We start from the raw sequence: 26,668 nt of genomic DNA on the forward strand, positions 1-26,668 counted from the left end.
TGTATATACAAAATTTGAATTTAATAAACATTAATTACGCTTGCAGAATAACTGATGTACCCACACTACAAATTTGCTTTGTCAAATTCAACAAAGCGGAGAGATTAAGACAGCAAAATAATATTACAATGGTATTTTAATAAAAAATAATAATAATAAGTGGTAATTGACTTTTATTTAAACAGTTTTAATTAAACAAGTTGCAGATATTTATGTTGCAGCTGAAGGCAAAAAATATAGAACTCAAATATTTCAACACCAACCAGCTGAGAAAGCGACCTACAGTTTTTTATATGTAATTATATATAATTTAATTCCTAATATATGTATCTCATATTTAATAGATCTAAATAGTTTTCTTCCTATTTTGCCTGTTTTTAAAAATCCGTTGCAAAACTAACATTACTTAGCGAAGACACCATACCATGCACTGGACTAACAGCTAAGACATATTTCCCGTCGAGCTGCTAAAAGTACAGACTCGCCCCGATTGCACAACGATTTTATCGAAAACATCGAAACCCAAGATATATTATTTTTAAAAGAATTATTTGATATTCATAATCTATAAAAATTACGAACGATCACCGTTTAAGAGTAACAACATTATAAATTAATATATTTCAAATAAAGTGGTAGTGTGCTGATAATTTCGAAGTATCTATACTTTATGTTATGTTAATAATTGATCAACGCACTTTTTCTTTGATCAAAATTAATTTTAATTGTGTTTATACGCATTTAGCTGTATTTATTTTATTCAAAATGATAAACATATCAAGATGTATTGTGCTTTTCGAATATCATTTAAGTTTACTTAAGTAAAACAGAAACGACAACCCTGACTGTAAATTTATTGTGGAAATTCCTACACATCACCTGTTCGCATAGTAGCAATGTAATTTGTCTTAATCAAAGTCTGGTCACACTGCAAAGGTGGCCAATTTTAAACTCGATTGCCGATAGCTCCCTAGTATCGGAGAACGATGGCCCCGATAGGTTCATACCAATACACCTCCTGATATCGAAGAAGCAGAGGAAAATATGAGAAAAAGTGGAAAAATAACAAAACAAACGTGGAAAAAACGTTGAAAAAGGCGACGCGCAATTGCTGAACGAGTACACGACAAACACGCGATTAAAACGGCGTGCGCGGAAAAGCGGAAAAACCACAGAACAGAGCGAAAAAGTGAAGAACCATCGCAGCGACGAAGATGAGTGAAGAAGAAGAAGCGAGGCAGCAGCAGCAGCAATAATAAGTTGTTCTCTGTGCGAGTGAGAGAGTGCAGCAGAGCAAAATAGGGGCATAAAAAACGCGAAATAAACGAAAATAAGAATACGAGATTGTTGCGGAGTGAGTGTGCACAACGGTAAAAGTCCCGTTGCCCGCAAAAATCCACAGTCCCGCGTGCCAGTGTGTGTGCGCGCATGTGATAGTGTATTAGTGAGCTTTTCCATTGGTGTGCGAAAAACAAAAGCCAAAAAATCGGGGCAAAGAATATATAGAAATCAAGGAAATGCAATATAGAATCGGCCGACGCCGCCGCTTTTGCTGCGTGCTGTAATCCCAATTGGACACCCAATTAGAGGCACATTCGTCCGCCTAGCAGTGTGTGTGTGTGTACGTGTGCATGTGTAAAAAGAGGTCAAAGGCGCAACGAAAGTTTTTCACTTTTCATGCGGTAACCAACAAAAAATAGCGCAAAAAGTGCCAACCAGCTGAGAGCGCAAAATAAAAAAAAAACAACGTCGCAGTTTTGCGTTAAAACAATAAACCTCTCGAAGTGTGCGTGCGCGTGCGGCTGTGTGTGTGTGTAAGAGCGAGGAGAAATAACACACACAAAAAAAACAATCAGTTGTTAAAATAATCCCCAGCAAACCGATTTTTGGATTTAACAACTCTCGGCTCGCAAACTGAAAATCAAATCTGGTTTTATTAGGCGACGCAAAAAGCAAAACAAAACGCAAAAGGTCATAACAATAACAACAAATAAAAAGCGCCAAAAACTTAATTCTTCTATATGAGATTTTAATCAAGCAAGAATCCAATTTGCATAGCACAAAATCGACAGAGAGAGCCAGAGATCCAATCGGAGTTAGCGGCGAACGAGAGAGAATGTAAGTTACGCCCCCGTCCGCCCCCTCTTTGCAGTTCGTTTTGTTTTTGCCGCCTCTTCGCTTCGCACACGTTTTCTGCAAATGGTTTTCCCCCTCCCTCTCAGTTTTCCTTTCAACTGTTGCGGTTGCGCTGCGCGATAAATAAACAAACATCAGAAATTATTCAAAAATTCCATGGAACGCGCGTAGCTATAAAAAAAACTGCTGATAAGAGATTCCCAGGGGATAGATTCCCGACAGTGGAAGAAAGAGAATGAGAGAGAGATGTGGAAGGATAACTAAGAAGGAACGGGAACAACGAGAGAGAGCGCCCGGAAAAATGGGCCATTTACACTCAAAAATGTGTTTAGATATTTTCATTTTATTCCAAAATAAACTTTTTTCAAAGTTTTATGTCCGTAAATTAACCTAAATAAAATTATATTTCATTCGTATTCAACATGAATAAAAAACCTTTACAAAGAGAAGTATTTGTTTGCCTGCTCTTATCGATTTAATATACAGCTGTTTTTTTTTTTCTGTGGCAAATGACCACCATTTTTATCGGGCGCTATATATTAAATAATTATTAAATGTCATTATCGATTCGTGGGAATATTTCCGCTTTGCCCAACAGCACTCCTCCCTTTGATTGCCTACCCCCTAAAAAAAAAGTCCACTCCCTCCCAAAAAGTAAAGTAATATCTACCTTTGTTTAGTTTGAGGCGTGCTCGGCCTGTTTATGGCCGCAATTGCCGACTCGGCCAAAAGTGTGAGCCGCATTCAAATCTCTTTGCTCCTGCATCGCGTTTAAGCCATAATGGGCCTTACACTTCCGATATCTGCTTGGATTAGTCATCGCATAGATTCCCAGAACAGAGATATATGCACATAGATATAGAGATGGTCACGAAGTGGGACTCATTTGAATGAGAATGAGATACCCCATTTGGATATTGATAAGCAAACTATAGGTACTTTTTTACCCGTACAAGGATTCAAATTGAATGACTGATTCCCAATTTTGACTCTTCTTTCAACTCAGAAGTTTTGTAAAAAGATATGTATAATATATGTGATATGTTTACTTTGCAAAATATTTTAACGACTTGCTTATTTCGGTTTACTTAAAACTAAAAGAATAAACTTTCTGAGTATAGCACTAAGCGAAGCTTTCGCACTTAAAAATAAATAATAAGTTATGATATCTAAAATGAATCAGCATTTAGCTAGAATTAACACGTTCACAACAACCCAGCAACACTTAAGTCTTAACCTCTATGCAAAATATTTAAAGTCAAACGTGAGTTCCAAGAACCCCGGACCAACAAATCAAAATGATAGATTAGAATTAAAGAGAAATCTACGGTATATGCGTAGTTATGCATGGAAGACAGCAGAGAAACGGTTCTCAAAAGGAATTACCTTAATCGATTTAATTGAGCCATTCTTTTCTCCGCCTGAATAAGAAATCGATAAGACTAAATTAGCTAATGGTGGAAATTAATGAGGCTTTGAACAAGGGGTGGGGTTTGATAAGTAAGTTGTAAGAATGTTACAACTGGAGTGACCTACTCTAACAGTCGGAAAAGTCTCGGGAACACAGTGTTTAATGTGAGTGAATTTCGCAGCTTTATAAATAACAATGTGTTAGTGAGTAATGGCAGTGACATTCTAAAATACTTCCGGCAATTATGAGCAATACTTTCAATTTTGTAAACTTAAACTGTGTGTTTTTCTGTTTCTTATTTGTTTTAATATTAATTCAGTTATACAAATACAAATTTAATTATGTTTCCTTTTCATTATTGGGCTGTTATCTGCTGAGCAACACAAACTTTTTGCTGAAATATCTGCAGGTACATTTGTGTCTTTGCGAATGATAAAAAGAGTAACTTTTGTTTTTAGCTCTCTGAGATTTGAGATTGTTTTTGAGCGGTTATTGGTCACCAGTTCGGGCTGTTCTGTTCGCCTTTGTCAACGCATCAGACGAGTAGTATCATCATCATAATTGATCGAAACTCATCGAAAAGTTGTCAAAAGCTGTGAAACTGGTTTATGGTTTCAGTTTAGTCTAAATTTTAGAGGAAGCTGCAGATATGCGAAGCATAATCTGAGCATCAAGTATCGGAGATTGGAAAAACGTGCCTAAAAGTTGTTTTTAAAAACGCCCTTCAGTTGTGAGCTCAAAATAAAAACCAAAACAACAACGCTCTTGCGAGCTTCAACTTTGCACTGCCGCGGAACCGGAATAAATTATTGAAAAAAAAAAAAATGAAAAAAAAGGGGGGAAAAGAAAGATTATTTCGTTTGCTACGCAATTTGCGACATTTGCATAATGCAGCTGCAGGTGGCGACGAAAGTCGGCGCGTCCCCCGATAAATGCCCCCTCCATTCATGGAGCCAAAGACTATACCCATACCCATACGCAAACCCAAACCCAAACAGTCGCTTTCAAAGAACTATAAAAACTTGTTGTTTGCGCCCTGCTCGCCGCTTTTTCCCGCCCTTTTTGAACGCTCGGCAGATATATATCGCATATATACACATGTTCGTACATATGACACTCGTTATGCAATGGCATTGAAATCGAGTGAAGAGAGAGGGCTCCGAGACCGGGACAACCGGGCAAACATTACTACGCATGGCGTGGACCTGAATCCGAACCCGAATCGGCATCGCCATCGCCATCGGAATGACAATCCGAACCCAAATCCGAAAGCGAATGCGAATGGGAATGGGAATACGAATGCGAATGCGAATTCCGACTGGGAATCGGACAACAAGCGGGCGAATGTTTTGTATCTGTATCTGGCTTATCAGCAAGCCGCTCGACTGACAAATTGATAAAACAAGTCGACTGGCGGGGATTGGGTGGGGGTGTGGGATGGTTACTGGCGGGTGGATGCCGCCCCCCTGTCAAAACATTTCCATGCCCTTCGCCGGCAGATAAAAAAGGGGGATAAAGGTGTGCGCTCGAGGAGCGGAAATGCCTTGAGATGGATGAACTAGTTTATGGCAACAGATTGCCGACTACACCTTTTAGCTGTTTCAGAACAGAGCTGATTATTACTTATAGTTATAGTTAAAGTAGCAAGAGTAAACCATCAATTAAAATTTGTGATCTAACTTCATAATAGTTTGCCAAATAATCAAGATGAAAAGTAATAATTAAATGCATTAAATAGTAAATTCGGGAATATTGTGATAATCATAAACGCTTTTTAAACATAAGAAATTCGTCCAGATATCTCTAAGATACAAGATAAATTTCTGTATTCAGCAAATGCAATCCAAAGTGGGCAACTAGAAATGAGCAATGAAAACAATTGTTGCTAGTAAAAACATAATGTTTTCAGTATCAAATCATTTTCCTTTCCTCCGAAGGCAAAAGCAAAACGATCGTAAAATCCCTAAACCATCTTGTCCCTTTACCGATTTATTAATTTAATTATGATCTGTTTCTAAACAGCTTCCTTCCGCAGACACAATCTCCACAATGGCCAATCCGCGCAAGTTCAGCGAGAAGATTGCGCTGCAGAAGCAAAAGCAGGCGGAGGGCACAGCAGAGTTCGAGCGGATCATGAAGGAGGTGTATGCCACGAAGAGGGATGAGCCGCCGGCGAATCAAAAGATCATAGACGGCCTGGTCGGCGGACAGGAGGTAAGCCAATCCTCGCCAGGAGCTGGCAATGGAACGGGCGGCGGTGGCAGTGGCTCTGGCAGTGGAGCCAGCGGCGGAGGAGCCTCGCCAGATGGCCTGGGAGGCGGTGGTGGTTCTCCGACGGCGTATCGAGAATCCCGAGGACGCAGCGTGGGTGTGGGTCCCATGCGAAGACCCTCGGAGCGCAAGCAGGATCGTTCGCCTTACGGCAGCAGCAGCACGCAACAAACCCTAGACAACGGCCAACTAAATCCGCATCTTCTTGGTCCACCCACGGCGGAGAGTTTGTGGCGGCGCTCCAGCTCCGATTCGGCGCTGCACCAAAGCGCGCTGGTGGCGGGCTTTAATAGCGACGTGAACGCGATGGGAGCCAGCTATCAGCAGCAGCAACATCAGCAACCGCAACAAGGCCAGCCAAGATCTCACTCGCCGCACCATGGGATAAACAGGACCATGAGTCCGCAGGCGCAACGCAGGAAGTCGCCGCTACTGCAGCCCCATCAGCTGCAGCTGCAGCAACTGCAACAGCAGCAGCAACAGATGCAACATCAGCATCAGCTGCACCAGCAGCTCCAAATGCAGCAGCTGCAACAGCACCAGCAGCAACACCAGCAGCAGCAGCAACAACAGAACACGCCATACAACAACGCCAAATTCACAAACCCTGTGTTCCGGCCGCTGCAGGATCAGGTCAACTTTGCCAACACCGGCTCCCTGCCCGATCTCACGGCCCTGCAGAACTACGGACCCCAGCAACAGCAGCAACAGCAGCAGCAATCCCAGCAACAGCCGTCGCAGCAACAGCAGCAGTTGCAGCAAACCCTGTCGCCTGTCATGTCTCCGCACAATCACCGACGCGAACGGGATCAGTCGCCCAGTCCGTTTAGTCCGGCGGGTGGAGGAGGCGGCGCAGGTCCCGGATCGCCTTATCAGCAGCAGCACTCGCCCACCGGAAACACGCAACAGCAGCAGCACCAACAGCCCAGCAACTCGCCGCACCTGTCCTTTACCAATCTGGCCACCACGCAGGCAGCTGTCTCCACATTTAACCCGCTGCCCACGCTGGGACCGCACAATGCCACCGACTACCGCCAGCCACCGAATCCTCCTAGTCCACGCTCTTCACCCGGCTTGCTGAGCAGCGTGTCGGCCACGGATCTGCACTCCAGTGCACCGGCCAGTCCCATACGCCAGCAGCAACAGGTCCAGCAGCAGCAACAACAGCAGCAACAGGCGCAGCAGCAACAGCAACAGTTTGATAACTCCTACAACAGTCTGAATACCTCGTTTCACAATCAGTTTGAGATTTTCTCGCTGGGCGACAGCAATTCTTCGCCGGAACAGCAGGGCTTTGCAAATAATTTCGTGGCCCTTGACTTTGACGACCTGAGTGGCGGCGGAGGTGGTGGCCCAGGTGGGGGCGGCGGAAGCAATGGAGGAGGTCTGACCAACGGCTACAATAAGTCGGAGATGTTGGACTTCAGTGAGCTGAGCGGCAGCCCGGAGGCGAGTGGGAACAACAACCACATGCGGCGAGGAGTGAGCAACCTGAACAACAACGGGTTGAGCAATGGTGTGGGATCCACGCACAATGGCAGCACAAATCTAAATGGAGCGGGGAACAACAATAGTAGTAGTGGAGGTGGTACGGCACAGGATCCTTTGGGAATAACCACCTCGCCAGTGCCCTCACCCTTGGGCTGCCCCAGTTCACCGCTACCGATTCCGATGTCGGCACAGAGCTCGCCACAGCAGCAACACCACCACCATCAGCAGCAGCAACAACAGCATCATCACCAGCAACACCATCAGCAGCAGCAATTATCATTATCTCTGCACCATTCGCCGCATCATTCGCCGATGCATTCGCCGCACCATGGGAATTCACCGCTTTCAAGCAGCTCGCCAGTGAGTCACAATGCCTGCTCCAACTCCAATGTGGTGATGAACCACCAGCAGCAGCAGCAGCAACATCACCACCAGCAACACCATCATCAGGGATCCTCGCAAAGTCACACGCCGACCACAGCGAATATACCCTCGATTATCTTCAGTGATTACTCCTCCAACGCGGATTTTACGAGGGAGATCTTCGACTCCCTCGACCTGGATCTGGGCCAAATGGACGTAGCCGGCTTGCAGATGCTATCCGACCAGAACCCCATCATGATCGCCGATCCCAACATCGAGGATAGTTTTCGACGCGACCTCAACTGATACTATGAGGAGGCTGTTGCGGCCATTGAGAGCGGAGTGCTGCTGGAGGAGGACTACCAGGCGCTACTCGGATCAGAGGCGCTGGCGGATGAGCAGGTGGTCAAAGTCGAGCCCGCCGGAGCTGCAGCAGCAGTAGTAATAGTTGAAGAGGCAGCCACAGTTAGCGACAAGGACAAAAAAGATTTGGAAGTTGTGGAACTTCTGGTGTCCGGGGTAATGGATGACTTGGTGGACTCCAGTGACCTGGACGAGGAAGTGCGCAATTTCTTTTTTTAGGCAGGCAGCATGTAATTATTGTCATTGTCGTTAACACAAGTGATGGAATTTTCGTTTTTAACACTGATGAGGAAGTGAATTAAGTTTTTTAAACGCATTCACTTGCCATTTCTCGATTAAATGCCATATTACTTAAGCTCATGATTTACAAGCTTAATGTGAATTAAGTTAATTTCGGAAATGCTGACGAGAGTGATTGTAAAGTTTATAAATTTATATCAATTCACTTCCGCGAATTCATGCTGAAACTGAAAGTTTTCTAACAGTCCTCAATATTGTTATCTCGTTATCGTCCGTGCTTTCGTAGCTAGCTTCTACAAAAAAAAAAAAAAATATCAAAAAAATTAACAAATTGTTAACCCCTAAGTGTACTTGAGTGTCTTTTACACCCTCTTTCCTCAAAAATCCCTAGCACCCTGAAAAAGCGAAACATATTTTACAGCGAGTCTCAGATTTTACTTAACTACGCACATAAGTCACTATACAATTTACACACTTAAGCTCTAATTTCTGTATATAATACAATAACTATGGGGAAGAAAGCGAAAAGGATTGAAACCAAAAAGTGTCTTAGACCAACGACCAAAATTATATTCTCTAAAGAAAATGATGAATGCTGGGAAGAGGACGGATTTGGAACAGCCCCTCTGAGCATTAAAAGTCCTGATCCATGAACTATCCACTTGGATACGCCATCCAACCCGTTTCCGTTCGTTTGCTTGTTTAATCCAGAAAATAGTTAGCTAATTACACATACTCATAAGTATGTGCCCCCGTTAAACCCAACCCATATTATAATCCCAATGTGCCGTGGAAGCAATTACTAGAGTTTAAGATGCCGATAACGAAACCGATCCCCTCAGTGCTGTAAAGTCTTCAGAGCCCCGCGAAATTATTTCGAATACAAAAACGATAGATAGATGTATGTATGTACGCATATTCGAGACCTTTCTTCATAAACGCAGTATCACAAACTAATCGAGTATATAACCATACAGACAAACGCATATGTAACGATAAATATGTCTACGCATATAGAGTTAATAGTCCAGGCACAAGTGCAGATCACAATCGGAATCTAGTTCCAGTTGTCTGCTCCGACAAATTTTACGAAAACAACAAGAATCAAAAGCGAACTCAAAAACTAAAGAAATTTTTTACAAGTCTTTAACCAATAGTAGATAGGATTTTCAAAAGCAAAACTTTTCCGAACTTAAGCATGAAACTTCGACTACTACCATAATACCCAAACCAACTTAGATCTGTTGTTTTTTCAAATCATTTTATTACGAACGTAAACAAAAATTTAAGAATCAAATCAAAGAAAGCTTTATGGCCTGCAACCAACAATAAGGAGAATGAAATAGTTAGGATAAGGCGATCGTAAACCCTACATAATATGAACTGTTTATAAATAATACGAACTCTGTAAAACAAACACACAAATCATTGAGTCTAAATCTACTTAACAATTGTTATAAAATCATAAAAGTGGGAAAAAAAATACAAAAACCAATAAGCTTCAAAAGTGCAAAGAGAAAATGTTTTATTTAATTCGAGTACCAGAACTTCTTATACATATATACATACTTAACTATTCATAATAATGGTAAATATTAGTAACAAAGATGTTTTTGCTAATAAAGCCCCAACATGAAAATTTCCTTTTTCTAATTATCGATGTAAAACTCTAGTTATAACATATACTTAAATGAGACGAGAAAAACTTTACAAGCGACACACAAAAGCGACGAAAAAGAAAAATACATATATAAATGTAATTTAAAAATGTAATTTATGTGGGAAACGCGCAAAATATATATATATAGATATATAGATCGATAACATTTGTCTCTGCTGCTTTGTGTTAAAATATACACGTAAATAAAATGAAAATCTTGAAGAATTATAATAATACTAGATAAGTGAGAGAGAAATGCTAATTATAAATTATACTATTATTATTATACGATATGTACTAAGTAATTGTGTATGTAATATATAATTACATTTATAAAAATAAAGGTACACCAACAACAGCAACAAATACCGCAAAACCGAGGAGAATAAGCCATAAGATTATATTCAATGTAATAACACAGTTATTTGTTTCAAATAAATCTTGAATTTGATTTTAAAGTCCAGAAAAGAAGTATGGCTTTCATTATGGAATTACATATTATCTAAGGTGGTTTTGCATGCATTTTTAATACAAACCAGTACTATCTTGGTTATTTTTTCAGTGTTTTCTCTGCACAAGCCAAGCAGCACCTGTTGATCCGAAATTCCGTTTACGTGGGCGACTGCATTTCTTGGCGTTCAAATAATGGCACGTAAAATTATGTAAATTTATTGAAAATGGCAATCGAGCACATTCATTAATTGCTCGCCCGCTCTCCCAAATGACATGTGTTAGTTGTTAGTGTTAGCAAGTAGTTTGAGTCTTCGTTAATAAGCGCGACGCAGTTTGCGCTTTGTGTGCGCTAAATTAAGTAGTCAAAGTTCAATGCGGCATATTGAATAACTGGAGGGGCACTACTACGGCGAAATACTCCTCTTTCGGAATCTACTACTTTTCCAGACTGCTCGGTACATATTTGCACATGTGCCACGGATGGCGGAGAGCGACGGATTGGATCGTATCGCCGGATCCAGAGAGCAAATAATAAAATTATTCACAGAAATGCGCAAGACGTCAGCTGGGTTTAATAAATTAAACAAGCTACTCGTAATTCCGAAATCAAGTTTTCGATCTTTACAGCCAGAAACTTATAAACACATCTAGAGAGCTCAAGCCAGGAACTAATAAGCCACACCACACGGCAAAAAAGGTTCTATTTTTATGTGAAAATAATATACATTATATAGCTCTTTTTAATTATACTGATATGAACTTATAGCATTAATTGTATTTGATTTTCCCTATTTAATGTAATTTTTGTGATTGGAAACATTGATAAAACCTTCAGAAAGCCATTGGCTCACCATAAAAGTAGCATATTTGTGTTGAAAAACTGGAAAGACACGTATCAAATTAAACATTTTGTGCGCTGTATTGCTATAGTTTATTTGGTATTTGGTTTTGAAACATAAATATCTCCATATCTTTTTTAAAAGGAATCCGATTTGTTTTCTCTGTTGATAGAGAGAGAGAGAGAAAAAACGGCAGTTTGCGTGGGAGAGCGGATATCGGTGGTATAACGGTAAAGGGCAAGCCCCACATGTAGTAAGCAGCATAACGCCAATACAGTCAAGCCTCCACACTAGACCTGAAATCGAAATTAATTGAAATGTTTTCGCTGGCGTTTATTGCTGCTTATGTTTACATTTCGCACTCGCATCTTTAATTATAATGTCAACAAAGGTTGAGCGCCGCAAGCATCTTCATCTTTCGGGGGGTTCGACTGTACCCACTGAAAGCGCCAGAACCGAACGGAAAACGTTAGGGCGCGATAGCTGGGTGTTTATTATTATTTCGTGTTCATGTTAGATCTTAATTAAGTGTTAAATTGGCATGAAATTAAATCTGTGAGTGTGGGTTGGCTGGAAGTGATGACGTTGTGACGATAACGTCATTATCGTTATCACCCCCAAGCCACTCCAAATGCGCAAATGTTATCAGCATTCGCACTCGCATTCCCATTCCCATTCGCATTCGCACAGCAGAAACAACAACAGATTCGATTCCAGTTCGCAATCCACATTCAGAATCAGCCGACATTATTCAGCTTCTCCAGCATGGGCACTTCAGCTGCAGTACTCGGCACCCGCCCATGCTCCAATCTCTCCACTCTCCACTTTCCGGGGGGTCTTTGGGGACATTGCCATTGCTGCTCTACAATGCTACAATGCTACTCTGCTATTGCTATTTCCCTGACTCCGGCCAGCTGGCTATATGCCACATAGACAGCAGCGGTCAAGCGATTAGTACCTAAAATGACTTATGTTTTCACTTTCACTTTCCTTTATAAAGGATCGTGTAGATCACTAAATATAGACACTCTATTAATCATATCAGACATTACTATAACTATTTTCGTGGATAAGTCAACACTTTAGTTCGTAAATTGAAATTTCTTTCCATAACAAATAGTTAGCTTGGTAAGCTTCTATATTCTTCGGAATCGGGATCCTGTATAAATGTTTCTAAATTTTATATAATGTCTAAAAGGAGTTCTTGTGGCATTTCAATATTTTTCCTAATGGTTACATATTTTCTTTATTGTTTCAAGCGATGTTATATATGATTCCACCGTGTATAATATTACATTTTTTAAGCTTTCTAGAAAAGTTTTGCTATTTCTTTGACGCCTACTGCAAGGGCATCGTATATACAGAAAGTACATACATACCTATGTATGTATATATGTACATATATATCTTAGTTTTTGCAACACGGACCAGTTGAATGCACCCTAGTCGCTTGTATGGCACACAATTGATAAGAACGCAAGAGATTCTCGGATTCCAATTGTAATGCATACCTCGGTCTCGCTGTGTGTGTGTGCGTGTGTGCGTGCGCAAGAGTAATCATAATAGCAAATAATTAGTATTGATTACAGCGCCTCCCTATTGATTGATAAGAGTATGCACAGCAGAAAAGGCTATATCTGCTAGAACGTCAATGGTTTAGTAATTACCCTTTTAATAGTACTTAATTGGGAGACGAGATCCAAATTAAATACGCAAAGGTGAATGGCTTACCTTTCTGGTTCTTACTTTTCTGGTTCAACTGGAAATGCATAGTGTTTCGAAAATGGAATAGAATATTGGAAGATTTTCAAATTAGTTTTACTTTCTTAAAGAGCTATCAAATACTTTAAGATTGGCACATGTGCACTTTCTCCTCTGCTGCCAGCAGCAGATTTCGTCCTTTTGATCCTTTAAAATAAAATAATACATTTGCTGTTCTCTCCATTTAGGCGGGGCACGTGCCCCAAGTGCGTAAATTTACATTTAGAGGTACATTGTCCCTGTGTATACATTTATCCGTACGATGGGTCTGCGTGTGATAGCAGCGGCTAAAAATAATCCACACGCATCAGAGGGGCCCAGCATTGACGTTGGAGATTGGTTTTGGATTCGGATACGGATTGGGTTGTATTGGCATTGGCACACGTGCTGGCTGCAGTCCCTTCAAGGGCAGCGGTGATAAAGGCTCCATCACAGTGGTGCAAGGACAATGAAATGTTAAATAGATACAGCCGAAGACATAAGAATATTATATTGGATTATATTGCAATGTCTTTATTACATTCCATTGTAGCACCGTAAAAAGCCGACTTCGATTACAACAATAAACAACAAGGACAGCAAATAATAAACACCAATGTTCATAGGTATATTCGTGTATATTTGTAATGAAACGTAAACAGGCGATAGTGCAGTGGGCTTATAAACAATATTACTTGCTCTTTTCGCTCTGCCGCTCGCATAGCTGAATTTGTTGATGCTGTAATCAGTTGTAGGCGCTTCTATAGTTTTTAATGCATTCTTCAAAGTGCTTGTATAGCTAGACGTTTACTTGCATAAATGCTCTGGTATTTGCTAATATTCATCGTACTATTTATATTAATATACTATTTATATTTTAGATATTTGTCAGTCACAAAAGTTACAAAAGAATAAACTTTAATAATTTATAGTTCATAATTCAGTTGCAAAAGAATCAATTTTAATAATTCATACGCAATGTTATAAACTTTTCATAGCTTAGATCTTTCGAACCCGTTTACATACATAATTTTAAAAACAGTTGATCTAAGTATACGAAAGTATAAATGGTTGTTAATGTTTCAAATAATAGGAACGCAGGTGCTAGAGCACCGATCCCATTATAACATGGTCGACTTAGGAACTGTTTGCTCATGCGCGGTATCCGGATAATAACAAGATTTAGAGAGCGGAAAGGCGGCGATGTCAAGGCTGCGTCACAGATCGGAAATAGACATCAGCTACGATTTTGGCGGGCAGAAAGAAATATGTATGTACATATGCTGTTTGCCGTTTCAGTTACCACAATTACTTCAGCAGGCTGATCAAATATTGATCGACTTGAGGACCCCCACCATGTGAGCTCACTACGTCACTGCTGACGGTCACAAAAGGGGGTGTTCGGGTGGTCTGATGTCTTTGCGATAAGAATTTTGGCCACAATGCCGCGACTTTGTTGCCTCAGTCGGGAACTTTCCTCTGCCATCGATAACAAGATAACAAATAAAATGATTTCATTTATACCCATGGATCAAAAACTCCCACGGCGTCGCATTGCAGTAACTGGCTTTCCAATGGCACTAAAACTGTTCTCACAGCTTTTCGCTGTGGCGCGTAGAAAAGCTCAGGCGTATGCTCCACCTTGCAGTGGCTGTAAAACCTCAATTTTTTATAGTTCCAAATGCTTTAAATCTTTTTGACATCCCATAAATTTTTATTATCTCGAGATCGTTTATCATTTCATATAAAAGCATTGCAATGTTTTACTTCATTAAAAGGGTTGGAACTCCTGAACAGAATCAAGCACAAAATCAGATCAAAAATATAAAAATTCAAAGATTTTGAAATTTCTATTGATTTTATTAATCTATAGTTTTGGGAATGCTTATTTTAGATCCTGTTGGTACGCAGATAATCTTCATCATCATCTCCGTCGGCATCCTCCACTACGCTGTACGAACTCTTTCCGACACCATCTTTGGCCAGATGCGTTTCGAAGAACTCCTCGACAGTGTCGGTGTTCCACTTGGTTATGGACAGCGTCTCCTGAACCTTACCACTGGCATCTAGGAGCTTGACCACAGGATCCAGTCCCCTTACGTATTTGATCTGGAGGTTGGGGAATTTGGCGGGCCGGCCGCTTTGAATGAAGGCTTGAATCTGCGGATATGCCCGGAACTTGCAGGTGCACACCTCCAGAATGGCCTTGGCATATGTACGCTGTGCCGCCGGCTGTTGATCCAGAGTGCAGCATTGCTTGCACTGAGGTCTGAAATAGTACCAATGTTTTGACTCAATAAAAATAGGTAGTAAAAGGTAGTAAGTAATTTAACCTAATCTCATAAGAATTAGATATTATTGAAGAATTTATGCATGTATGTACATATGGAATGCCTATAGCATTCTTCATGGCTATCTTTACCAATCCAAACTAGATTATTGTTAAAGTTTTGAACCTACTTGATGGTATCCAGTCCAAAATCATCCAGTTTGTCGCAACTGGAGCACATTAACTGGGCCTTAATAAAGCCCAGCGACCGGCAGTCTGCGGCCGTCAATTCGGCCTGGATTTGCTGGCACTGTAGAAGATTAAATATAGTTGTTTATCATGTTATAGCCTCAGACATAACTTACACTTAATGCCAGTAGAAGAAAGATCGCATTTTTATGCATTTTACTGGCTAAATTACAATTAAATTTACTACGTCCACGTCGTTGTTTACAAAATTTTCTTAGCTTAGTGATGGGAGAAGGGAAAATTATATTATTCAGACGATCTTATCGATTATTATCGTCTTGGATTTGGATTGTCTTTTTAACGTTTAGGGTATTCGGAAGACAGTTTATTGAATTAGGCAATAATTAAAATTGGTAAGCAGATGTGATAAACACGAGAAAAAAACACTATTTTGACTTTAAAATACATAAATTGTACAGTTACACTTGTATTCTATCTAATTTCATGCGCTTCGATAGCTTATCACGCATTCCTCCCTACAATCGATACGGACTGCCTTGCAACTGGTCACCACTAACTCAGAAATCGAAGATTATTTCTGGTGGTGCATTTGTTTTTTTCGCTTCGCTCGCGAAGTGAGCCCAGTTTTAAATAAGTTTAATTGCGTACAGTGAAGCCACTCAAAAGCGAATCGCCTACTGTCGCAGTGCAGCCAAAAAACCAACAGTATTAACTGAGTGCGTGTTTGGCAACAACAAATCAACAGAATTTCGAACAAAATCAATAAAACGGAAACGTGAGAGAGCGCTGCGCAAAAGAGAAAAGCGAACGCAATCGCAATCGACCAACGCATAGAAGAAAACAAGGTGAATAAATAGAACATGGCACAGAAAAGGCGAACTAGAAGCAAATCGAATTAAAATCGGGTACACAAATAGATGTGAAATGTAAGGGCGAAGAAAGGAATATAAATAACCGTTACAGGAGCGCTCCTGGAAACTTAAGGCTCTCTCCCCTCCTTTTTCTTTGGCCCCAGTTGTGTGTTTGTGTGTGTGTACATGTGTTTATGTTTTGTTTAGCACATTAATAATCTTAATTCTGCTAGATTTCGCCACTCAGGTGCTAAATGCTACAAACAGTGCAGACTCTGATAAGTCTGCCTGTGTGTCGGTGTACTTGTTTATTTAATTCATATTTACACGAGTAAATTAATTCATTTGCCCTTGTACAATAACAACAAGCGCCGTTTGCTTGGAAACTCGTTCTCGCAGTCGCCCACCGCCCTCTTCGCCGCTACTCGTATTCTTTCTCTATTCCACTGCAATACCAATGCAGCTGTCGGTGTCTGTGTGTTTTTCATTCAATCCAGGAAATTGCCCCTTGAGAGACCTTCCATTCAGACAGCTCCATCTGCATCTTCTTCAGCTTCTTCCGCTTGCATCTTCATGCTCTCTTTTGTGCTCTCGGTCCCGTTTAACTGGTTTACTTCATGCTTTATTCCAGTGAAGCCTATATCGCCCTCTCCCTCGCGCACACCTGCTGCTTGGCAGCTGTCCACGCGCTCAAATTTCTTATCACCGAATAAACTCCGGCTGAAATCCAAAACCTGGCCCAAACTGCGTTGTTACTTTTCCACGGCAATTCGCTAATTTCCAACGCCTTTTGCCACGGCCCTGTTGCTTTCTCCCTCTCAACTGCTATAACTTCTACTCCCGTCTTATTTTTACGTGCACGTAGTTACAGTAAAACTTGGTTAACACCAACAACCTTTAATTAAAGGGTATTCCATAGATACCCAATGAAAGTAGTTCGATAATATGTGTTCTTTTGTTTACTGTTTAATCTTAGATACAAAAATTATTTTGCTGATAAAATTATTACTTTAAAATTTAGAAAAATGTAAAATAATTCGTATTCCTGTTAGATTTCCTATCCTATTATATGAATTATCGAAATACTTGCGTTTAAACTTTTATAATTATTATTTTAAATTCAATAACAAACGTATTTTCCAGACTACTTAAATTTGCATTTTCTATGTATTTATATTTCATTGAAATTAATTAAATGCCAGCTTTGAAGCATGTAAACGATAAGTGTACTTGAGCACGAATGTTAGTGAATTGTTAAGAAATAAGACTGCGGACTCATACGCTTCACATTGGGTATTGTGAAACCGCCCAAATCTTTATAATGTTTTACTTTAAAATGGCATTACCAAATGTATTGGCAAAACCCAGAGAAGTTCGACTGTACACCATACAATCTCTCGGTTTCGTGCAATTTTGCAATTTTTCAAATGCCCGCACATCTGACTCATCCGCAGGTAACTGTAATTACTGCCTAGCATCCACTTACTTTCCGCACCTGTGGATGGTATTCGTCACCTTATCAATACTGTTAGGTTTCTCTGTGTTGATTTTTAGATATATTTTTGGGCACGAAACAAAATTGGCAATATCATATTGAAATTTACAAATGCAACTGACTATTATCAATGGAGGATTTTAAAATTTATATATTTTAAAGAATTATTTTGTGCATATGAAACATAACTATCTTGTTTGTTATATTCACAGCAATCCAATTGATTACCATATCATATCAACATTTATTTCTGTGTATTCTGTTGTTTGAGGTCAATTTTTGATAAGCCCCCAGGTGCTCATTTAGCTCGTTGGCTTCTATTAGCTCATTATTCAAGCTTACGTCCGGCTCACCCACACACTAATAGATATAAAAAAAAAACTATAAAAACCCATACATGCACTCGCAGAAATTAGGGCCAACTTAAGCCCACTCACGCAGTTTCTTTATAGGCTTGAACTACTTTTGTGTTGCTTGTGTGGCTCAGTTTTTATTTAATTGACCGAAAGGTCATATTATTTGCATTCGTATGTTGCGACTTTCGCACTGTCCCACTCGCACTCGCAATCGCACTCTTCTTCTGCCATTTCAGCTGTCAACTTTCACTCGTAAGCATTGTTGTTGTTATTTTTAGACGTAGGTGCGTGCTACACATGCGATGGGTGGAAAAGAGAAAGATTTATGGGTCTGTGGCTTCAGAAAAGCTTTACAGCGCAAGTGGACACGGTTCAGTCCACGGACTCTTCACTGTGAATTGAGATCCCGACTAGTGACGAAGCTTAAGGTTAATTATTGTATCTAATACATGATGAACTAAGTTTGTCACAATGTAAAATTATAAGATCAACAATATGCATACCAATTCATACTCTTTCATCTTACTGTGCCAAAGTCAAAAAAAGGTGACAAAAGCAAAACTTTTTAAAACGTATTGCATCTTTATTATATTTGCAACTTTTTATCGATCTTAATAGAAAATGCGATTTTTCTTTATTTACATGTAAACTGTAGACGAATATAACTTTAGTTTTGATTAATAATGTAATTTATTGCATGTTTGAAAAATGAAATTGATATAATTTAGTTAGCATGACTAACATTTTAATCAAATTAATTTGATTTGTTAGTTCATTTTAAATTCAATTTACATAAAATAAAATGTTTCTGGAAACGATACTGTTATAATGGACTTAGCAATGTGAATAGCTAAATCGCAGCTAAGGCGAATACTAATTAGTTTATGTTTATATACGCCCACTCAAATGGTCGCTGGATGCTTAAATTTTATGTATTCGTTTCAACAGAATTACTCAACATCATTTCTGTTGATATAAACAGAGCTGAATATCATTCCTATTACTTTGTGTATAAAACCCAATGGCATCAGTTTCATTCTAACAAGAAATCAAGATTATTCTTCCTCCGGAAAAGATCATTTTAAGATTACCTACATACAAATACATATAAAAATTCTGTTATAAAGGCGTGGCGAATTCCTAAGGTTAAGCCAACTTTTTGTACGTTTAAGTACATATTATACAGTTTTTATATATTGAAGTGCCCGAAGTGTACGATAGTGTTAAGTGAGAGTGTAAACAGAAAAACTACTTGATAATGAATGCAGGCTGTGCAAGTGCCACAGCCGCTTGGGTTCCGCTCGCGATTCCGGCCAGGTAAATAAACGATGTCATTTTGTTGTTAAAAATTTATGAAATTCGATTTTCTGTTTCTCGTTCTCACTTAGGTCGAGGAGCATAGGTTGTAATTGTGAGAAGGAGGCGGCTGGCGGTGCTAGGCAGGCAATTAACCCACACAGACCCGAACACGAGCTTACATTTTTGATTTGTTTTTAATCGCACTTCGTTTTTGTTTTGCAGCCGCCTGCCAGCCAAAGCCAAGAATTCCACATAACAAAACACCTCACACTGCATTGCCCACATTCCCAAGTAAGCTGCCATGAGTTAAGATCAAGATGCGAGTCCAGGATCTGTTGCTGCTTGTCACCGCTTTAATCGGCGCTTTTCTACCGCTCACCGCCGCCTGTTCCTCGCGTGCCATCGCCAAGCCGCGGCCCACAGCTGCACCGATCCTGCCGCCGGACAATGTGGAGATATCCACAACGCCGAGGCCAAATGTCACCTTCCCGACCTTCGCCTGTCCACCCACTTATGACGCCTGGTATTGCCTGAACGATGGCACCTGCTTTACGGTGAAGATCCACAATGAACCACTATACAACTGCGAATGTGCCTTGGGATTCATGGGACCGAGGTGCGAGTTCAAGGAGATTGATGGCTCGTACCTGCCAACCAGGAACCGCGTGATGCTAGAGAAGGCCAGCATTGTTAGCGGAGCAACGCTGGCCCTTCTGTTTATGGCCATGTGCTGTGTGGTTTTGTACCTGCGGCACGAGAAGCTGCAAAAACTAAAGCTGCACGACAGCACTACAACCACAACGACCGACGGTGGTTGTCAGAACGAGGGCATGGACGAGGTGGATGGATTGCGACCCTTGCGCCCAGTGAGACGTCCCTTTGGCCCCTGCCGCATCCTATCGCTGGAGGAGGCTCACCTTCAAGCGACAGCCTCCAATCGACCCAGGCATTGCAACGAACTTTTGCGCTAACTAATTAGCCTGGCTGCTCATTTGTTTTTAAATGTCTAACATGTCCAACTGTTTATTTTAACTGCTAAACGAAACTATTATTTTTACCATCTAATTTGGATGGCGAATGCTGTAGTTCTAAGTGCCTACTGACGTGCCTATAAAACATTTAGATCAAGTATTAACGAACGAAAACTGATTGCTCAGAGAGAGATAAAAATATATCTAATAATAAGATATAATTCAATGCAATTTTGGCAGCTAGCCGCCCATTTATTTATTATACACCTAATTATATTAAAAACGCGTGGACTAATATCGTTAATAAAAGCGAGAACTAAACTAAATTACCTGCTTTACTTTCAATTTATATAAGACATAATTCGAACTTTCCCAGATTCTTTAGCACAATTCACCATGGCCTTGGTTTTCTGCCAGTTTTGTTCGAATTGTTTGCATGAAATATTAAACAGTTGATCTGGATTTCTGTGTGAAGAGTATAAGCTATAAGAAAATAAGGAAATCTTAAATTTAATAAGTAACAAGGCACACAATTTTTAGGACTCTTCTTTTTTAGGACTTCGCCTTAACCTGTCATCAAGCATATATTTTGTATCCCCTTTAACACTGAATTAATTTATCCCCGTTTTCCGTTTGTAATTTCCAGTCATGCCGCACAACAACCAGCCATCTCCCGGGGACGATCAGTTGGGTCCGCCCAAGGCGGACTTCAGTGCTCCGCCACCGTACGAGGCGAACGTGGGCCATGGCCAGCAGGTGGCACTGCCGGCTCAGATGCCTACGCTGGCCCTGGCCACACCCGATCCCAGTCAGATCCCGATGCAGATGCAGGTGCAGCTGCCGGGCCAGGCGGACCTTATGAATGCACAACTGCCGCCAGAGATACACGGGAAGTTGCCCACGTACGAGGAGGTTCAAATGGAGAAGTCGCTGAACGGAGAGCTGCCGCCCGCCTTTTTGACTTTGCCCTCCTCGCAGCAGCTTCCACCGCCGCCGAATCCGCTACTGCCGCCAAATCCACTGCGCGATGGAGCCGCTGCTGTGCGATCCGGCCAGCCGGCACTCACGTTCATCGCCATCGATGCCAGCGATCCGGAAAATAGCCTGTCCACCACCGACAACTTGCTCGGCACGGACATCATGTTCATCACGGCCTTTATTGTGGCGTTTTTGTTCAACTGGATCGGCTTCCTGATGCTCACCTGTTTCTGTCACACAATTGCCGCCCGATATGGAGCATTGTCGGGATTCGGATTGTCGCTGGCCAAATGGACGCTGATCGTGAAGCACTCGACGGACTTGGCCTCGCACGAAAACTCCTGGCTCTGGTGGCTGATCTGCGCCTTTGGGTTCCTGATCAGCATACGTGCTTTAATACAGTATGTCAGCATCAAGCGATCGTGGCGCCTGCTTTCCGCCTCTGCCCAGGAACGGCTGCTATTCTTTTACTAGGTGTACCTGGAGGCTTTCCAGTGGCCGTCTTGTAAATACGTTGTGGGTGGCTAGGAGGCTCGAACCCTACCCGTTCCCAACACCCTCTATTCCCCAGACCCAGCACACGAAAAATCAACGCGAACTTACTTTGGAGAGTTCTCGAAATCACTATGGGCTTGAAAGTATTCCCCTAAATGTATTAGTCAATCAACTTCTTCAAAATATAAGTAATAACGTACAAACTCTAAATTTGTATAACCGTTTACCACATTTCAATTCTTAAATCTTTTTTGGATGTCTGGCCAGTTTGAAACTGTATTAGCTTTTTAAAAAGTTCAAATTTTCTTTTAAAATCAATATGTATTGCACATTTTTACTTTAAGCCAATTGTAAATTGTAAACGGTGCTGGGTGCTTGAATGTATTAGAAGAGCTCAGATATTGTAAAGTATATGCGCAGCACCGTTTACAAACCCAACTTTTTTTAAGATTCCTAGCGATTTCGCGAGCAATCCTAGTTGTGGGTTAGTGTTTTCTGTAGTTTCTATGTTAACTAGCGCAACTTAGTCCACGAAACCGGCAACTGTAGCATAATGATGTTAAAAATGTGTGTTGAAAAATGAAAAGCGAATGCATCTTCGCTGCTCTCCCCAATCGATTATAATTGTAAATGTATGTGAAATGTGTATGGATATATAATTATCTCACTCTAATTGGTCCCTCTACACCCCTACAAAATAACCCTAGGCCTGTTAGTGGCGCCCATGCACTTGAAACAAAGACACAAATTAAACCAAAAAAAAAAAAATGGGATAAAAATATGAAGGGTTGAGATAGAAAAATATGCCACCCATATCTTTTGTTGAGCCCATTTTACGCTGTGGTACTTAATTAATTAACTACACAAGAGCCAGCAGTAATACGAATGCTAAACACACACAAACAATTATTGCTAGAACTTATGATTATTGCCTATTATAACGTTTAAATAATATGTTTACTCCCTTTGTATGTAAATCAAACGATGCTTACGCATTGCAAAGGGTGCAGAGTCGCAAGATCTGCGCCAGTTTTATGCAAATTCAATAAAATCGAATGATGACATTCAAATATGGACTTTTTTTGTCTCTGATCAAAACCACGGTATTTTGGAAACAATGGAATAAGAAAGCGGACTTGTTCACACAGCCTCTCTCTCTAGATTAGTAATTTTGTTTGTAAAAAACATAGATTTTCTTCCATTGTAATCATACATTTTCTTCAGATTGGCTTTTGACATTTATTATCAATACCGACAAAAATAAAAATAAGATGGTGAACTATTAGAAGGTTATACCACATGAACTTTCTTGGGAAAATACTACAAGTTTAAAAGAAGAACAAGTCGACATCAGAATACCTGTTACTCAGAGTATTGGTACAAATAAAAAAAAATTTAATTGTTTTTAAAAGAGTGCGCGTGACGTTTTTTTTCTGATTTGTGTTCGTTTTTTTTGGCAAATCAAAAGAAATTCACAAGACTAACAAAAAAAAAATATCAAAATATCTATGAGTTGGGAATCTGCATGCATAATCTCAACATTCTAACTTTAATAGTTTTTGAAATCTCGACGTTTATACGGACGGACAGACACACGGACATGGCCAGATCGACTCGGCTATTGATCCTGATCATGAATATATATACTTTTCAACGAATCTAGCATACCCCTTTGCTCTAGGAGAAACGGGTATAACAATTATTTCAGCATGCTTATACTTCGTCGGAATATTGATAACTCAGAGGCAATTCTATAACTTGATAACAAATTCCCCGCTGAGTTCCATACCTCGAGGATGAATATAAAAGGCCTTGTTCTGAGCAAACATAGATCAGTGTTCATTGTTCGTCGCTACGATGAAGGCAGTTACTTCAACAGCGCTGTGCTCGATCCTAGTGATATTATTGATCAATTTTGTAAGTTGGAATTAAGTAACTGTTTTTTTTTTGTAAAAAGATAGGTATAGCTATAACATATATTTTCTTATTCTGTGTACAGACATCTGCAAAGGAAAAAACAGCAGAGGTTGACTTAACATCTCCTCCCAGACAATGCCGACTTGAGTGTGATTCAGGGTTTCATATCGTGGTTAAAAAAGGTACTTTATACCATAATGGCAAGAAGCTGGACGAGAATGCACGGTATCCGCCGAAGATGGCGTGTGATTTGGAACGCTCTTGCGACTTCGAACTTACACAACAAACATATAGCTATATGAATTCGAAGCCGGATACAGGTGCACAACTTACTATTAAATACGACTGTAAGAAGGATAACTTCCAAGGAAACCCAAGAAGGATAACAGACTTTAAGAAGACGAGCGGCTGCCCACAGGACTCTTTTGTTCAGAAACACGTTGCATACTTTAACGATAGAAGTATTGCCCCTGACCGGGATACACCAACAGCACAACGGGAAAGGGAAATGATTGCCATGGGCGTCTCTGCTCAGGCCAGACGCTTCAGGCTAAGCCGTTCCCATCTGCCGACCGATTCAACTACTTACACATTGTACTTGATACTTGATAACGGTAAAAAGGATTTCTTGCTAAAAAATTCAAAGTGTCAACTTAATGATAAGGCCAAAACATATAAGTATACGTGCAATAGGGGAGCGAATAAATGGACATGCACATTTAAAGGCAAGAATAGTGACTTGGCCATCCATGACAAAGATACTGGCCACTTAGAATCCTAGGCTCGAATCTAGAAACCCAAGCTGCAACGGAGCATTTTTCTTCCAAAACCAATTTTTAACGTATATATACTTTTTCAAATTTGTAATAAAAAATATTATTATCACGGCAATTTGTGTGTTATTATTTCATTTATCGCGTTGGAATAAAACTGTGTTAATCCATTTTAATACGCCTATAACACCCTAACTAATCTTAGTGCTGTAGTTTCAAATATTTCATTTAAAGGATCAATACGCTTAATAATTTTAAAAGCTGCTTTATTATAGCATTTTATAAATGCTAAATTTATTAATACATTTTACGAGCTGATCATCTTTAGAAAAATATGTAAAGAAAACTTGGCTTGGGCAGAAATTTTAAATCAATTAAAAATATCTATATGTTATGTTTATAGAGTTGAGAAAAAGTCGATGTGGTCCTTCCGATAGTGTTTGGCCGGATGACCTTTTGACTTTTCCCTCCACGCAGCAGCTTTCCCCACCTCCGAATCCGCTACTGCCGCCAAATCCCAGCCTTATTAATATGCCCCACATAGACTATTAATTTTGTTTGAGTAGCAAACGTTGTGTTTCAATTGTAATCATTTTCTTCAGCTTGGCTTTTGACATTTATTATCAATACCGTTTAAAAAAAAAGATGATATAAATATTATAATGTCATACCAAGCCAAGTTTATTGGGTTTTCCCATTCTGCAAATTAAAAAAGAAAAGCAATTGTTTCAGCATGCTTACATACATATATTTCGTCGGAATATTGATAAGGGACTCATATATTATCAAATCTGTTTTATTTTAAATTATAATATGCTGACAAAGGCATTTTTTGTAATAAAAGGAAGTAATTAACAGCAAAATACTTTCCAAGCCGAAATTTCATCAGACGTTTTAATGCTCATTTAATCACGTAAGAGTCTATGATGATCACATAAGGTGAAAAGAAAAGAACTCAAAGAAACCGAAACCCGACCTTAAGTGCCAATTCTATAGCTTGATAACAAAATCGCCGCTGAGTTCCATACCTTGAGGATGAATATAAAAGGCCTTGTTCTGAGCAAACATAGATCAGTGTTCATTGTTCGTCGCTACGATGAAGGCAGTTACTTCAACAGCGTTGGGCTCGATCTTAGTAATATTATTGATCAATTTTGTAAGTTGGAATTAAGTGACTGTTTTTTTTTTTGTAAAAAGATAGGTATAGCTATTTTCTTATTCTATGTACAGACATTTGCAAAGGAAAAAACAGCAGAGGTTGACTTAACAGCTCCTCCCAGACAATGCCGACTTGAGTGTGATTCAGGGTTTCATATCGTGGTTAAAAAGGGTACATTATACCATAACGGCAGGAAGCTGGACGAGAATGCACGGTATCCGCCGAAGATGGCGTGTGATTTGGAACGCTCTTGCGACTTCAAACTTACACCACAAACATATAGTTATATGAATTCGAAGCCGCCAACAGGTGCACAACTTACTATTAAATACGACTGTAAGCGAGATAACTTCCAAGGAAACACAAGAAGGATAACAGACTATACACTGACAAACGGCTGCCCACAGGACTCCTTTGTTCAGAAACACGTGGCATACTTTAACGATAGAAGTATTGCCCCTAAACCGGATACACCAGCGGCACAAAGGGAAAGGGAAATGATTGCCATGGGCGTCTGTGCTCAGGTCAGACGTTTCAGGCAAAGCAATCCCAATCAGCCGATCGATCCATATCTTGGCACAGTGTACTTGATTTTTGATAACAGATCGGGTAAAAATGATTTCTTGCCGAGTCCAGGTCTGAAAAACAAGTGTCAACTTAAGCCCAATGCGCTGGCCAATACATTCAAGTATAATTGCGAGAGGAAGACGGATAAATGGACCTGCAAATTTGATGGCAGGAATGGGGACTTGGCCATCCATGACAAAATAAATAGTCACTTAGGATGATTATCGAATCCAGGATTTAAGGCTCAAACAGGAACCCAAACTGTAACGGACTATTGTTCTGCCAAACCCATTTGAAATTTATATATTCTTTATCAAATTCGTAAAATAAAATATAATTATCACAACAATTTGTGTGTTAT

At 40.2% G+C, this 26,668-nt stretch overlaps 6 protein-coding genes across 6 annotated transcripts; 5 read left to right on the forward strand and 1 right to left on the reverse strand.

The window, feature by feature from the left end:
- Positions 1-878: 878 nt before the first annotated feature.
- On the forward strand, positions 879-10,403 carry LOC6534300 (uncharacterized protein DDB_G0283357). The gene is made up of 2 exons (XM_039373737.2): positions 879-2,118; positions 5,570-10,403. The coding sequence occupies exon 2, from the start codon at positions 5,597-5,599 to the stop codon at positions 7,976-7,978; it is 2,382 nt and encodes a 793-aa protein (XP_039229671.1). The 5' UTR covers positions 879-2,118; positions 5,570-5,596; the 3' UTR covers positions 7,979-10,403.
- A 4,403-nt stretch (positions 10,404-14,806) lies between these two features.
- On the reverse strand, positions 14,807-15,748 carry LOC6534301 (selenoprotein F). The gene is made up of 3 exons (XM_002094946.3): positions 15,602-15,748; positions 15,428-15,546; positions 14,807-15,236 (listed from the first exon to the last, which is right to left on the reverse strand). The coding sequence occupies exons 1-3, from the start codon at positions 15,638-15,640 to the stop codon at positions 14,858-14,860; spliced, it is 537 nt and encodes a 178-aa protein (XP_002094982.1). The 5' UTR covers positions 15,641-15,748; the 3' UTR covers positions 14,807-14,857.
- Positions 15,749-16,152: 404 nt separating this feature from the next.
- LOC6534302 (protein spitz) lies at positions 16,153-20,744 on the forward strand. Its single transcript, XM_002094947.3, has 2 exons — positions 16,153-16,291; positions 19,670-20,744. Exon 2 carries the CDS (start codon positions 19,765-19,767, stop codon positions 20,416-20,418), a length of 654 nt encoding a protein of 217 aa, XP_002094983.1. The 5' UTR covers positions 16,153-16,291; positions 19,670-19,764; the 3' UTR covers positions 20,419-20,744.
- Positions 16,153-22,961, forward strand: LOC6534303 (NEDD4 family-interacting protein 1-like). The gene is made up of 2 exons (XM_002094948.3): positions 16,153-16,291; positions 21,065-22,961. Exon 2 carries the CDS (start codon positions 21,067-21,069, stop codon positions 21,868-21,870), a length of 804 nt encoding a protein of 267 aa, XP_002094984.1. The 5' UTR covers positions 16,153-16,291; positions 21,065-21,066; the 3' UTR covers positions 21,871-22,961.
- Positions 22,962-23,703: 742 nt separating this feature from the next.
- LOC26536391 lies at positions 23,704-24,699 on the forward strand. The gene is made up of 2 exons (XM_015195067.2): positions 23,704-23,808; positions 23,891-24,699. The coding sequence occupies exons 1-2, from the start codon at positions 23,749-23,751 to the stop codon at positions 24,587-24,589; spliced, it is 759 nt and encodes a 252-aa protein (XP_015050553.1). The 5' UTR covers positions 23,704-23,748; the 3' UTR covers positions 24,590-24,699.
- Positions 24,700-25,631: 932 nt separating this feature from the next.
- Positions 25,632-26,656, forward strand: LOC26535852. Its single transcript, XM_015195068.2, has 2 exons — positions 25,632-25,737; positions 25,812-26,656. The coding sequence occupies exons 1-2, from the start codon at positions 25,678-25,680 to the stop codon at positions 26,526-26,528; spliced, it is 777 nt and encodes a 258-aa protein (XP_015050554.1). The 5' UTR covers positions 25,632-25,677; the 3' UTR covers positions 26,529-26,656.
- Positions 26,657-26,668: the final 12 nt, after the last annotated feature.

This window comes from Drosophila yakuba, chromosome 3L (assembly GCF_016746365.2).
Source record: "Drosophila yakuba strain Tai18E2 chromosome 3L, Prin_Dyak_Tai18E2_2.1, whole genome shotgun sequence".
Taxonomy (NCBI): Eukaryota; Metazoa; Arthropoda; class Insecta; order Diptera; family Drosophilidae; genus Drosophila; species Drosophila yakuba.

Bases quoted from the DNA above. Each gene is read 5' to 3' on its own strand.
- LOC6534302 (XM_002094947.3), top strand. From the start codon at position 19,765: ATGCGAGTCCAGGATCTGTTGCTGCTTGTCACCGCTTTAATCGGCGCT.
- LOC26535852 (XM_015195068.2), top strand. From the start codon at position 25,678: ATGAAGGCAGTTACTTCAACAGCGTTGGGCTCGATCTTAGTAATATTA. The intron at 25,738-25,811 runs GTAAGTTGGAAT...TTCTATGTACAG, and splicing joins TAATATTATTGATCAATTTT to ACATTTGCAAAGGAAAAAAC.
- LOC6534301 (XM_002094946.3), bottom strand. From the start codon at position 15,640: ATGCATAAAAATGCGATCTTTCTTCTACTGGCATTAAGT. The intron at 15,547-15,601 runs GTAAGTTATGTC...AATCTTCTACAG, and splicing joins TTCTTCTACTGGCATTAAGT to TGCCAGCAAATCCAGGCCGA. The intron at 15,237-15,427 runs GTAGGTTCAAAA...GTACTATTTCAG, and splicing joins TTTGGACTGGATACCATCAA to ACCTCAGTGCAAGCAATGCT.
- LOC6534303 (XM_002094948.3), top strand. From the start codon at position 21,067: ATGCCGCACAACAACCAGCCATCTCCCGGGGACGATCAGTTGGGTCCG.
- LOC26536391 (XM_015195067.2), top strand. From the start codon at position 23,749: ATGAAGGCAGTTACTTCAACAGCGCTGTGCTCGATCCTAGTGATATTA. The intron at 23,809-23,890 runs GTAAGTTGGAAT...TTCTGTGTACAG, and splicing joins TGATATTATTGATCAATTTT to ACATCTGCAAAGGAAAAAAC.
- LOC6534300 (XM_039373737.2), top strand. From the start codon at position 5,597: ATGGCCAATCCGCGCAAGTTCAGCGAGAAGATTGCGCTGCAGAAGCAA.